Source organism: Homarus americanus, unplaced genomic scaffold (genome assembly GCF_018991925.1).
Source record: "Homarus americanus isolate GMGI-L3 unplaced genomic scaffold, GMGI_Hamer_2.0 scaffold16340, whole genome shotgun sequence".
NCBI lineage: Eukaryota > Metazoa > Arthropoda > Malacostraca > Decapoda > Nephropidae > Homarus > Homarus americanus.
The window spans coordinates 430,001-442,925 of NW_024729824.1; the positions used below are offsets into that span (position 1 = coordinate 430,001).

At 46.2% G+C, this 12,925-nt stretch overlaps 1 protein-coding gene across 1 annotated transcript in view; it reads left to right on the top strand.

The window, feature by feature from the left end:
* The window catches only part of LOC121866842 (basic proline-rich protein-like), a 16,394-nt gene extending 4,856 nt beyond the window's left edge, over positions 1 to 11,538 (top strand). The window contains exon 4 of the mRNA XM_042366579.1: positions 10,408 to 11,538. Coding sequence (XP_042222513.1) covers positions 10,408 to 11,538 — 1,131 coding nt within the window. The remainder of the gene's footprint in view (positions 1 to 10,407) is intronic.
* Positions 11,539 to 12,925: the final 1,387 nt, after the last annotated feature.

The window sequence follows — 12,925 nt, forward strand, 5'->3', positions numbered from 1 at the left end:
GTACCTGAGAGTACTGTACTTGAGACCTGGATGTACTGTACCTGAGACCTGGTTGTTCTGTACCTGAGACCTTGGTTGTACTGTACCTGAGACCTGGTTGTACTGTACCTGAGATCTGGTTACACGTAAGAGTGGGTTACACTTAAGAGTGGGTTACACTTAAGAGTGGGTTACACTTGAGAGTGGGTTACACGTAAGAGTGGGTTACACGTAAGAGTGGGTTACACCAACAGCCAACTATTTATTTTTTCTTATTGGGCACTCCCCTACATCCTTGTGTAAGGTGAAGCGCAGAAGCGTTTACAGCGCCCAACAGGGAAGCATGCTAAGTTCATGCTTGCCTTTGTGTCTCATGAGTTAAGGGTGTAGAAGCCTGAAGAGTCAAGGGCGTAGAAGCCTGAAGAGTCAAGGGCGTAGTAGCCAGGAGAGTCAGTGGTTTATGTCATCAATTTATTGGAAGCTCCAACAACTTGTCCCTGAATACGAATTCGCAACTTTCGATTTACACCAGGTACCTACTTTACTGTTAGGTGAACAGGGACTAGTGGGGGCTAGGAAGTAAGTCCAAACAACTTCCACCGGCCCGGGAATCGAACCCGTGACATCTCGCTTGCGAGGCAAGAACGGTACCGCTTTTACCACCGGTCCCCCCAGCCAACTATTGAACCACTACACTACAGCAAGATGGTCCTCAATCACAGGCCCCTTGCTGGCTCGTCTCGCCTCTAATCATCCTCAACTCTGGCCGTAATTTATGTCTCGTTGCTGGCGATCGGCAGAAATAACAGCGTAAGGGCGAAGGTTAAAAATAGGGAGGCCATTGATTTGTGTATTATGTGGGCAAGAGGCGGGTAATAACCAGGTTACTGGGGCGTGTAAGGGCGGTGGCGGGTGTAGATGGCCTCCAGTAATTTGATTGGCGGAGAAGGCGTGAGGCGGGACCAGCGCCCTGATCTAATTGGCCAGCGTGTCGCCCGTGAGATGTGGTGAACCGCTTTTTGTTAGGCGTTGGTTGGTCGGTGGGTGTGGTGGTGGCGGCGCTAATATTGCCTCACTCGACCACTATGTCATTAATATTTTCTGCGGCTTTAGTGAGGATTCAATTACAGTTGTGTTTACTATATAGATATCATACCCTAATCTGATTTACGTGGACGGTATTAATTTACAGTTGTAATTGAAATCATTAGGAAAAAAATTAATAGATATAATCGTATTGTTTCGGGCTTTATTATTCCTGTGTTGTGGACGTCCGCTGTGTGTATTTATTTGTTGTCGTAGAGTGTACATGTATGTGATCTTGTGTACATTGAGAAGAACTTTGATTTAACCTGTTATTCAATTACTGTAACTGAAGAATAAATTGTGAATTGTTTCGTTTCCGAGAAATTGTTATTTATATGTGTGTGTGTGTGTGTGTATTGGCCTCTGGCAACTGATCCTCCCGCTGGTCTGAGAGCTGTGGTCGGTGTTGTTGTTTTTACTCACCTCTCTCTCTCTCCCCGTCTCTCTCTCTCGTGAATCAGTAGTGTGATACAGGAATAAAAGTATAACTCAATAACTGTGACCGTCTCTCCACAACCTTCTATAAAAGGCTGTATGTAACGTGGCTTGGCTGTAGCGTCTCACTCAATTTGAAATTTTTTACTTTTGCCCCGGACCGCAGCTAGTTTATTGTGCACCCCATACTCATCCTGTGAGCAGTAGCGCAAAAAGGATTACAGAGTCGAGGCCACAAAGGGTGTTTATCAGAGTGTTTCTCGTACATTGTTCAAGTCAGTACTTAGAATTTTGATTAGGTACTCTACATGCGAAGTGTGGATACAGCCTTAGTATATCAGCTATCTTGTCAGCAGAGATAAAGTGCTCTGCCACTGCATACACAGTGTGCTTGGATCTGTCCCTATAAGGCTCTATTTTTTCACAGTCTAAGACGTAGTGTTGGAGTGTGTGGCCATATGTCTGGCCACACACTATACATTTAGTCTTGTTCACATCTGCTTGAGGAACATACTGCCAGAGGTACTTATATCCTAACCTTAATCTAGCGGTTACATCATCTTGTAATCTAATGATCTTGTTACTTACTCCATATACATGTTTCACTTGATACATCTCATCATGGTAACCTATGGATGCTACTGAGTGGTCACCTCACTTTGTGTACATGGGTTAGGATTATAATGTATATTGTGATAGGTAACACTTATTCCATGAACTAATTATAACATTAGAGGTTCTCGTCTTTTTCTCCCTCGTGTTGTTTCTCAGTTGTAGTTAATGTACTTTTATTATCACCTTCTGTGTATATAGTGTAAATATGGTTAATACTTTATATATTATAGTAGTTTATAGTGTATTGTGATTATTGTGTGTATATAGTGTAAATATGGTTAATACTTTATATATTATAGTAGTTTATAGTGTATTGTGATTATTGTGTGTATATAGTGTAAATATGGTTAATACTTTATATATTATAGTAGTATATAGTGTATTGTGATTATTGTGTGTATATAGTGTAAATATGGTTAATACTTTATATATTATAGTAGTTTATAGTGTATTGTGATTATTGTGTGTATATAGTGTAAATATGGTTAATACTTTATATATTATAGTAGTTTATAGTGTATTGTGATTATTGTGTGTATATAGTGTAAATATGGTTAATACTTTATATATTATAGTAGTTTATAGTGTATTGTGATTATTGTGTGTATATAGTGTAAATATGGTTAATACTTTATATATTATAGTAGTTTATAGTGTATTGTGATTATTGTGTGTATATAGTGTAAATATGGTTAATACTTTATATATTATAGTAGTTTATAGTGTATTGTGATTATTGTGTGTATATAGTGTAAATATGTTAATACTTTATATATTATAGTAGTTTATAGTGTATTGTATAGTGTATATATAGTGTGTATATATGTGTGTATATAGTGTAAATATGGTTAATTTATAATATAGTAGTATATAGTGTATTGTGATTATTGTGTGTATATAGTGTAAATATGTTAATACTTTATATATTATAGTAGTTTATAGTGTATTGTGATTATTGTGTGTATATAGTGTAAATATGTTAATACTTTATATATTATAGTAGTTTATAGTGTATTGTGATTATTGTGTGTATATAGTGTAAATATGTTTAATACTTTATATATTATAGTAGTTTATAGTGTATTGTGATTATTGTGTGTATATAGTGTAAATATGGTTAATACTTTATATATTATAGTAGTTTATAGTGTATTGTGATTATTGTGTGTATATAGTGTAAATATGTTTAATACTTTATATATTATAGTAGTTTATAGTGTATTGTGATTATTGTGTGTATATAGTGTAAATATGGTTAATACTTTATATATTATAGTAGTTTATAGTGTATTGTGATTATTGTGTGTATATAGTGTAAATATGTTTAATACTTTATATATTATAGTAGTTTATAGTGTATTGTGATTATTGTGTGTATATAGTGTAAATATGTTTAATACTTTATATATTATAGTAGTTTATAGTGTATTGTGATTATTGTGTGTATATAGTGTAAATATGGTTAATACTTTATATATTATAGTAGTTTATAGTGTATTGTGATTATTGTGTGTATATAGTGTAAATATGGTTAATACTTTATATATTATAGTAGTTTATAGTGTATTGTGATTATTGTGTGTATATAGTGTAAATATGGTTAATACTTTATATATTATAGTAGTTTATAGTGTATTGTGATTATTGTGTGTATATAGTGTAAATATGGTTAATACTATATATATTATAGTAGTTTATAGTGTATTGTGATTATTGTGTGTATATAGTGTAAATATGGTTAATACTTTATATATTATAGTAGTTTATAGTGTATTGTGATTATTGTGTGTATATAGTGTAAATATGTTTAATACTTTATATATTATAGTAGTTTATAGTGTATTGTGATTATTGTGTGTATATAGTGTAAATATGGTTAATACTTTATATATTATAGTAGTTTATAGTGTATTGTGATTATTGTGTGTATATAGTGTAAATATGGTTAATACTTTATATATTATAGTAGTTTATAGTGTATTGTGATTATTGTGTGTATATAGTGTAAATATGGTTAATACTTTATATATTATAGTAGTTTATAGTGTATTGTGAATAATGCCGTTTATCTTCCCTTGTGTTGTGGAACATAATATTAACTCCTAGACAAGTGTGTCCCATAACATCGGTCATCTTTAGAGTATTACATTAAGTGACTGTTAAGTTAGTTCTGTGCAGACAAACACAGGTGGATTAGGTTGAATAAATAAAGAGAACGAGGTCAACACAACACACACTGAACTAACGGGAATCTATACCTGGTACATAGATTACCTTAAAGAATAATGGAGGTAGTATGATAACCTGTGACACTCGACGTGCTTTACAATCGGTGTTTAAAATGGTATATGATAACTCAACCTTCATATTGTCTAGTGAGTGGATTCTGCCCCATGCTGGAAGTAGGACACATGATCGATTAATCAATGAAAATATAGACAGTCACTTAGGCCTGTCCAATGATGTATAGTGAACATACAAGTTAAAATCATGTAGAATTAAACTAAGAAATACAGAGACCTGACAGTTGTAGTGTTAGTAAATATGACATTTTCGGACGAGCTACCGGTATGGCCAGCACAACAAGAGGTACCGGTATGGCCAGCACAACAAGAGGTACCGGTATGGCCAGCACAACAAGAGGTACCGGTATGGCAAGCACAACAAGAGGTACCGGTATGGCCAACACTACAAGAGGTACCGGTATGGCCAGCACAACAAAAGGTACCGGTATGGCCAGCACAACAAGAGGTACCGGTATGGCCAACACAACAAGAGGTACCGGTATGGCCAGTATAAACAAGAGGTACCGGTATGGACAGCACAAGAGGTACCGGTATGGCCAGCACTACAAGAAGTACCGGTATGGCCAGCACAGCAAGAGGTACCGGTATGGCCAACACAACAAGAGGTACCGGTATGGCCAACACAACAAGAGGTACCGGTATGGCCAGCACAACAAGAGGTACCGGTATGGCCAACACAACGAGAGGTACCGGTATGGCCAACACAACAAGAGGTACCGGTATGGCCAACACAACAAGAGGTACCGGTATGGCCAGCACAACAAGAGGTACCGGTATGGCCAGCACAACAAGAGGTACCTGGTATGGCTAGCACAACAAGAGGTACCGTATGGCCAGCACAACAAGAGGTACCGGTATGGCAGCACAACAAGAGGTACCGGTATGGCCAGCACAACAAGAGGTACCGGTATGGCCAGCACAACAAGAGGTACCGGTATGGCCAGCACAACAAGAGGTACCGGTATGGCCAGCACAACAAGAGGTACCGGTATGGCCAGCAATCAAGAGGTACAGGTATGGCCAGCACTACAAGAGGTACCGGTATGCCAGCACAACAAGAGGTACCGGTATGGCCAGCACAACAAGAGGTACCGGTATGGCCAGCACAACAAGAGGTACCGGTATGGCCAGCACAACAAGAGGTACCGGTATGGCTACCAACAAGAGGTACCGGTATGGATCAGCACAACAAGAGGTACCGGTATGCGCACAACAAGAGGTACCGGTATGGCTAGCACAACAAGAGGTACCGGTATGGCCAGCAAAGAGGTACCGGTATGGCCAGCACAACAAGAGGTACCGGTATGGCCACAACAAGATGGTATGACCAACACAACAAGAGGTACCGGTATGGCCAGCACAACAAGAGGTACCGGTATGGCCAACACAACAAGAGGTACCGGTATGGCTAGTACAACAAGAGGTACCGGTATGGCCAGCACAACAAGAGGTACCGGTATGGCTAGCACAACAAGAGGTACCGGTATGGCCAACACAACAGGTACCGGTATGGCTAGCACAACAAGAGGTACCGGTATGGCCAGCACAACAGGTACCGGTATGGCCAACACAACAAGAGGTACCGGATGGGCAACAACAGGTACCGGTATGGCCAACACAACAAGAGGTACCGGTATGGCCAGCACAACAAGAGGTACCGGTATGGCCAGCACAACAGGTACCGGTATGGCCAGCACAACAACAGGTACCGGTATGACCAACACAACAAGAGGTACCGGTATCGTCAGCACAACAAGAGGTACCGGTATGGCCAGCACTACAACAGGTACCGGTATGGCCAACACAACAAGAGGTACCGGTATGGCCAACACAACAAGAGGTACCGGTATGCAGCACAACAAGAGGTACCGGTGGCTAGCACAACAAGAGGTACCGGTATGGCCAGCAATAACAGGTACCGTATGGCCAGCACTACAACAGGTACCGGTATGACCAGCACAAGAGGTACCGGTATGGCCGCAACAAGAGGTACCGGTATGGCCAACACAACAAGAGGTACCGGTATGGCCAACACAACAAGAGGTACCGGTATGGCCAGCACAACAGGTACCGGTATGGCCAGCACAACAAGAGAGGTACCGGTATGGCCAGCACAACAAGAGGTACCGGTATGGCCAGCACAACAAGAGGTACCGGTATGGCCAGCACAACAGGTACCGGTATGGCCAGCACAACAAGAGGTACCGGTATGGCCAACACAACAAGAGGTACCGGTATGACCAGCACAACAAGAAGTACCGGTATGGCCAGCACTACAAGAGGTACCGGTATGGCCAACACAACAAGAGGTACCGGTATGGCCAACACAACAAGAGGTACCGGTATGGCCAGCACAACAAGAGGTACCGGTATGACCAGCACAACAAGAAGTACCGGTATGGCCAGCACTACAACAGGTACCGGTATACCAACACAAGAGGTACCGGTATGGCCAACACAACAAGAAGTACCGGTATGGCCAGCACAAGAGGTACCGGTATGGCCAGCACAACAGGAACTGGTATGGCCAACACAACAAGAGGTACCGGTATGGCCAGCACAACAGGTACCGGTATGGCTAACACAACAAGAGGTACCGGTATGGCCAGCACAACAGGTACCGGTATGGCCAACACAACAAGAGGTACCGGTATGGCCAGCACAACAAGAGGTACCGGTATGGCCAACACAACAAGAGGTACCGGTATGGCCAGCAACAACAGCCGGTATGGCCAACACAACAAGAGGTACCGGTATGGACAGCACAACAGGTACCGGTATGGCCAACAACAAGAGGTACCGGTATGGCCAGCACAACAGGTACCGGTATGGCCAACACAACAAGAGGTACCGGTATGACCAGCACAACAGGTACCGGTATGGCCAGCACAAGGACAGAACCAGACAATGTGATCTAGTCGTGGCAGAATTAGGCTAGGATACAGACACCTCTGGCAAGTTAGTGACGCTGTACCCATACCGGAACACTCAGCTGTAAACTTTGTGATAAACCTTTAAAGCATAACACTTGAACACTATATTATTGAATGTGACACTATCAAAGACTTCAGGCCACCTGGCTTATTGTATCATGAACTATGTAATTACTACATTGAATCAGGAGTGCTTGAGGACATTCTTGCTGTCTATCATAAAAATATTAATCCATGCTAATTAGTCCTCAGTTATAATATGACGCTAATGTCATCTATGCTGTTATCTAATCTTGTATGGAAGTCTGTCCAGCGTAGCAGTGATCAGTCTCTCTCTCTCTCTCTCTCCTCATCTTCGCCACCGTCGTTCCAACATTCACGATAAGTCATAAGTGGCTCATAAATTCTCATCTGAAATTTTACAAAGTTACAAAACTTTTTAAAGGTAGATCCTGCCTTCACCAGAAAGTTTTAAGTGTGTGTTCAACCTCGCGTTATTGCGACAAACTTTTTTTTTTCCGAGTTCAGAACTTTACTTGATAAAAGACATCAATGGCTTGTGTATTTAATGGGCCTTCTGACGCAACCGAGATGTTGTACTATCATCATCATCATCATCATCATCATCATCATCATCATTATCATTATCACATTATCATTATTATTATTATTATTATTATTATTATTATTATTATTATTATTATTATTATTACAGTAGGAAGGTGATAGATACTAGAAGGTCGAGTAATCTATTCACTGGTAAACAAAAACCCCCTCCCTCCTCTCACCCCCATATTACTCCTGCTCCTCCCCACCCTACTCTTTCCTTTCCTCTTTCCCCCATCTACCCCTGCTTCTCCCCCACCCTACCCCTCCATCTCCCACCTACCCCTACTCCTCCCTCCCACACCACCCCTCCCCCTACACGTGTCCACTGCACCATGTCCGGGGTGGAAATGTAGCATCCTGGCCTTGCTAATATTGACACCTAATAAATGATGGGCCATAAGGTCCCTGTAATGAGGTATTTAGGTGATCCCGGCGCCATTATCAGCACCGCGCTAACTGTCGCTGACAAAGTTGATCCGGACACACGGCTCACACAACACCACCTTAATGGCCTCCTACTTTAAGGGCGATCATCCTTGTTTACGAGGGGGAGGGATGACAGGGCGGTGAAGAATAATGACCTTTATTTCCCACTGTGGTTAAGATCGTTATTCCCACGAGCGGTGGTTGAGTGTGGTAAACTCGGCGGCGGGATGGGCTTTTAATCTCTTTGGGTCAACACCATAAGGGTTAAAATCCCATTTGGGTGGCTTAAGTGAGGGTCATTATGTTAGCCAGGGTGGGAATCAGCTCTCTGTCAGGATGCAGTAGAGGCGATAGTCCCCAGGCAAGTGGTGGAGCGAGGTGATTAACGCAGGTGTAGGGAGAGTGATGGCCGGGTCGGTGGGCCGGGTCGGTGGGCCGGGTCGGTGGGCCACTTACCGTGAACTATGAGCGACTTGTCAGGGAGTGATTGTGTGTTAGAGGAACATTGTGATACCTATCCCTTCTCCCCACCAGCCCCCCTCCCCCACCAGTCCCCTTCCCCTCCAGCCCCTCTCCCCCACGAGCCCCTCTATCCCCCACTGCCAGCCCTCCCCGACACAGCGTCCAGAAGAAAGGCATACGTTGATGGTGATGTGTGATGGTGGTAGTTGAGGTTGTGATATATGTGATGGTGATGATAGTGGTGACAAGGGAGAAGGGAAGAAGCAGAGTGGTGTTGACGGTAGTGAAGGTAGCAGGGATGGTGATGATAATGTCAGTGATAATGATGGGGATGATAGTGATGGTGAGGATGAGAGTGATGATGGTGATTGTGACGATGATTGTGATGATGATGACGACCTACGCTTATACAAATATCCTGCAAAGTTCCAGACCAACAGTTGAAGACTCAACACACTGGGGTAAAGATATTCCTCATATAAAAGACAATATATAACGATGAAGTATATAGTAATATATAATGATGGTGGCTGGAGATATATGGACACGGGTACAGTTTAATGTTCACTACTGTTGTAGGTATTGGTGGTGGCGAGGCTAACACAGCGGCCGTCTGCTGCCGCCTGACAGTAATATCGCTGCTCCACCAAAATTATGTCACATTCGTCGCAAATTTTCAAATTGCTCGGCCACAGTTTATCATAAACAAAATAAATAGGACGTAACTAAACCGAAATATGACAGTTATTGTAAAACACCAGTGGGGCAATTATTAACACGGCCAGCCAACTATGGCAGCTGTATATATATATATATATATATATATATATATATATATATATATATATATATATATATATATATATATATATATATATATATATATATATATATATATAATGATATACGAGGATATACGAGGCCAGAAACGTTAGTTGTACATTATATTTATTGAGGCCGAAAATCGTACACATGAAGAAAAACTTGTAGCAGATAACTGGTGAGCTGACACAACAGTTTGGTTCACCTGCCAAGACCAGACGCACTGTACAATATTGTCCCTGTGTAGTGAAGAACTCCAAGTGTTACGACTGGTGATGACTGAGTGTACAACACCCTATACCTGGCTGTAAGACGTGGAGACTGTGTACACCTCAGTCCTGAAGGTTAGGTTAGGTTTAAGGGCGTATTACTCACAGCTACACATTAACTGACACCCAAGCAAGTGGTCACAGGAGGTGGGGGTGCAGCACGACGTGAGCGGGACCGGAGCTTGGAAGGAAATTTCTGTCAATGGATTAGTATGTAAGGACAAATAGTTAAGAGAGCTGATGAATGCTGCGTGGTAAAGCTGACGATTGAATCCTGTGGGTGTGGTGCTTGTGTCCGTGGAGGCGAGTGTCTGTACCACATGTTACTAGGGAAGCAAAGCTAGCTCTCTCTCTCTCTCTCTCTCTCTCTCTCTCTCTCTCTCTCTCTACATAACTAACGTCATTATTTAGATGTAGAGAGACAGAGCTTGTGTCTGCTGGTGTTTACATTAATTCCCCACCCAGGACCACCTCCCGCACCCAGGATCACCTCCGCACCCAGGACCACCTCCTCCCGCACCCAGGATCACCTCCCGCACCCAGACCACCTCCCGCACCCAGGACCTCCTCCTGCACCCAGGACCACCTCCCGCACCCAGGTCCACCTCCCCGGACGTGGCACCCAGGACCACTCCCCAGGCGTGGCACCCGGGACCACCTCCCCAGGCGTGGCACCCAGGACCACCTCCCCAGGCGTGGCACACCGGACCACCTCCCCAGGCGTGGCACCCGGGACCACCTCCCCAGGCGTGGCACCAGGACCACCTCCCGTGGGCGGCACCCAGACCACCTCCCCAGGCGTGGCACCCGGGACCACCTCCCCAGGCGTGGCACCCGGACCACCTCCCCAGGCGTGGCACCCAGGTTCACCTCCCCAGGCGTGGCACCCGGGACCACCTCCCCAGGCGTGGCACCCAGGACCCTCCCCAGGCGTGGCACCCAGGTTCACCTCCCCAGGCGTGGGGCACCCAGGTCCACCTCCCCAGGCGTGGCACTCAGACCACCTCCCGGGGGTGGCACCCGGGTCCACCTCCCCAGGTGCGTGGCACCCCGACCACCTCCTGGCGTGGCACCCAGGTCCACCTCCCCCAGGTGTGGCACCTGACCACCTCCCCTGGCGTGGCACCCAGGTCCACCTCCCAGGTGTGGCACTCAGGACCACCTCCCGGCGTGGCACCCAGGACCACCTGCCCAGGTGTGGCACCCAGGACCACCTCCCCTGGCGTGGCACCCAGGTCCACCTCCCCAGGTGTGGCACCCAGGTCCACCTCCCCGGTGTGGCACCCAGGACCACCTCCCCAGGCGTGGCACCCGGGACCACCTCCTGGCGTGGCACCCGGGACCACCTCCCCTGGTGTGGCACCCGGGACCACCTCCCCAGGCGTGGCACCCAGGTCCACCTCCCAGGCGTGGCACCCAGGACCACCTCCCAGGCGTGGCACCCGGGACCACCTCCCAGGCGTGGCACCCAGGACCCCTCCAGGCGTGGCACCAGGTTCACCTCCCAGGTGTGGCACCCGACCACCTCCCCAGGCGTGGCACTCCAGGTCCACCTCCCCAGGTGGCACCCAGGTCCACCTCCGGTGTGGCATCTGACCACCTCCTGGCGTGGCATCGGTCCACCTCCCAGGTGTGGCACCCAGGACCACCTCCCGGGCGTGGCACCCAGGTCCACCTCCCCAGGTGTGGCACTCAGGACCACCTCCCGGGCGTGGGACCCAGGTCCACCTGCCCAGGTGTGGCACCCAGACCACCTCCTGGTGTGGGCACCCAGGAACCACCTCCTCCCAGGTGGCACTCCAGGACCACCTCCCCGGGCGTGGTGGGGATGTGGTAGTGTGGTGGGGGATGTGGGTAGTGGGTGTGGGAGGATGGGTGTAAATGGACTGCCCAGTATGGGCCAATAGGCCCGCTGCAGTTTCCTCCATTCTTATGTTCTTATGTGTGGTGGGAGAGGTCAGCAAAGGTTGTTGACGGGTGACTAGTACAGCTGAGAACCTTACAGTCGGGCGACGTTTGGAGCGGTAGAGGGAGGTCAGCGGTCGAGGGAGGTCAGCGGTAGAGGGAGGTCAGCGGTAGAGGGAGGTCAGCGGTAGAGGAGGTCAGCGGTAGAGGGAGGTCAGCGTAGAGGGAGGTCACCGGTAGAGGAGGTCACCGGTAGAGGGAGGTCACCGGTCGAGGGAGGTCACTGGTCGGAGGGAGTGCCGGTCGAGGAAGTCACCGGTCGAGGGAGGTCAGCTGTAGAGGGAGGTCAGCGGTAGAGGGAGGTCAGCGGTCATAGGTGCGGTGGGCGGTTGCTGTGTGAGAGTCATGGTGCCATTGTCGTAATGGCGGAGTAGTTTATGACAGCGTGGAACACAAAAGCCATTAGCAGTTAATGGCACAAGTTGAAGCAAAATGAAAACGTGACTATTCTCCCGGCTGGTGACCAACGACCGGGGGAACACAGATCCAATGTGACCGACAGAGTAAAACACCAAGTGAGAGTACGGCTTATAGTGCCACCTAGTGAGGACGGGTTATAATGCCACCTAGTGAGCACGTCTTATAGTGCCACCTAGTGAGTACGGCGTATAGTGCCACCTAGTGAGGACGGGTTATAGCCACCTAGTGAGCACGTCTTATCGTGCCACCTAGTAGTGCAGGTTATTCCTAGTGGTACGGGTTATAGTGCCACCTAGTGAGTACGGGTTATAGTGCCACCTAGTGAGTACGGGTCATAGTGCCACCGAGTGAGTACGGGTTATAGTGCCACCTAGTGAGTACGGGTTATAGTGCCACTAGTGAGTACGGGTTATAGTGCCACCTAGTGAGTACGGCGTATAGTGCCACCTAGTGAGTACGGGTTATAGTGCCACCTAGTGAGTACGTCTTATAGTGCCACCTAGTGAGTACGGGTTATAGTGCCACCTAGTGAGTACGTCTTAAGTGCCACCTAGTGAGTACGTCTTATAGTGCCACCTAGTGAGTGGGTTATAGTGCC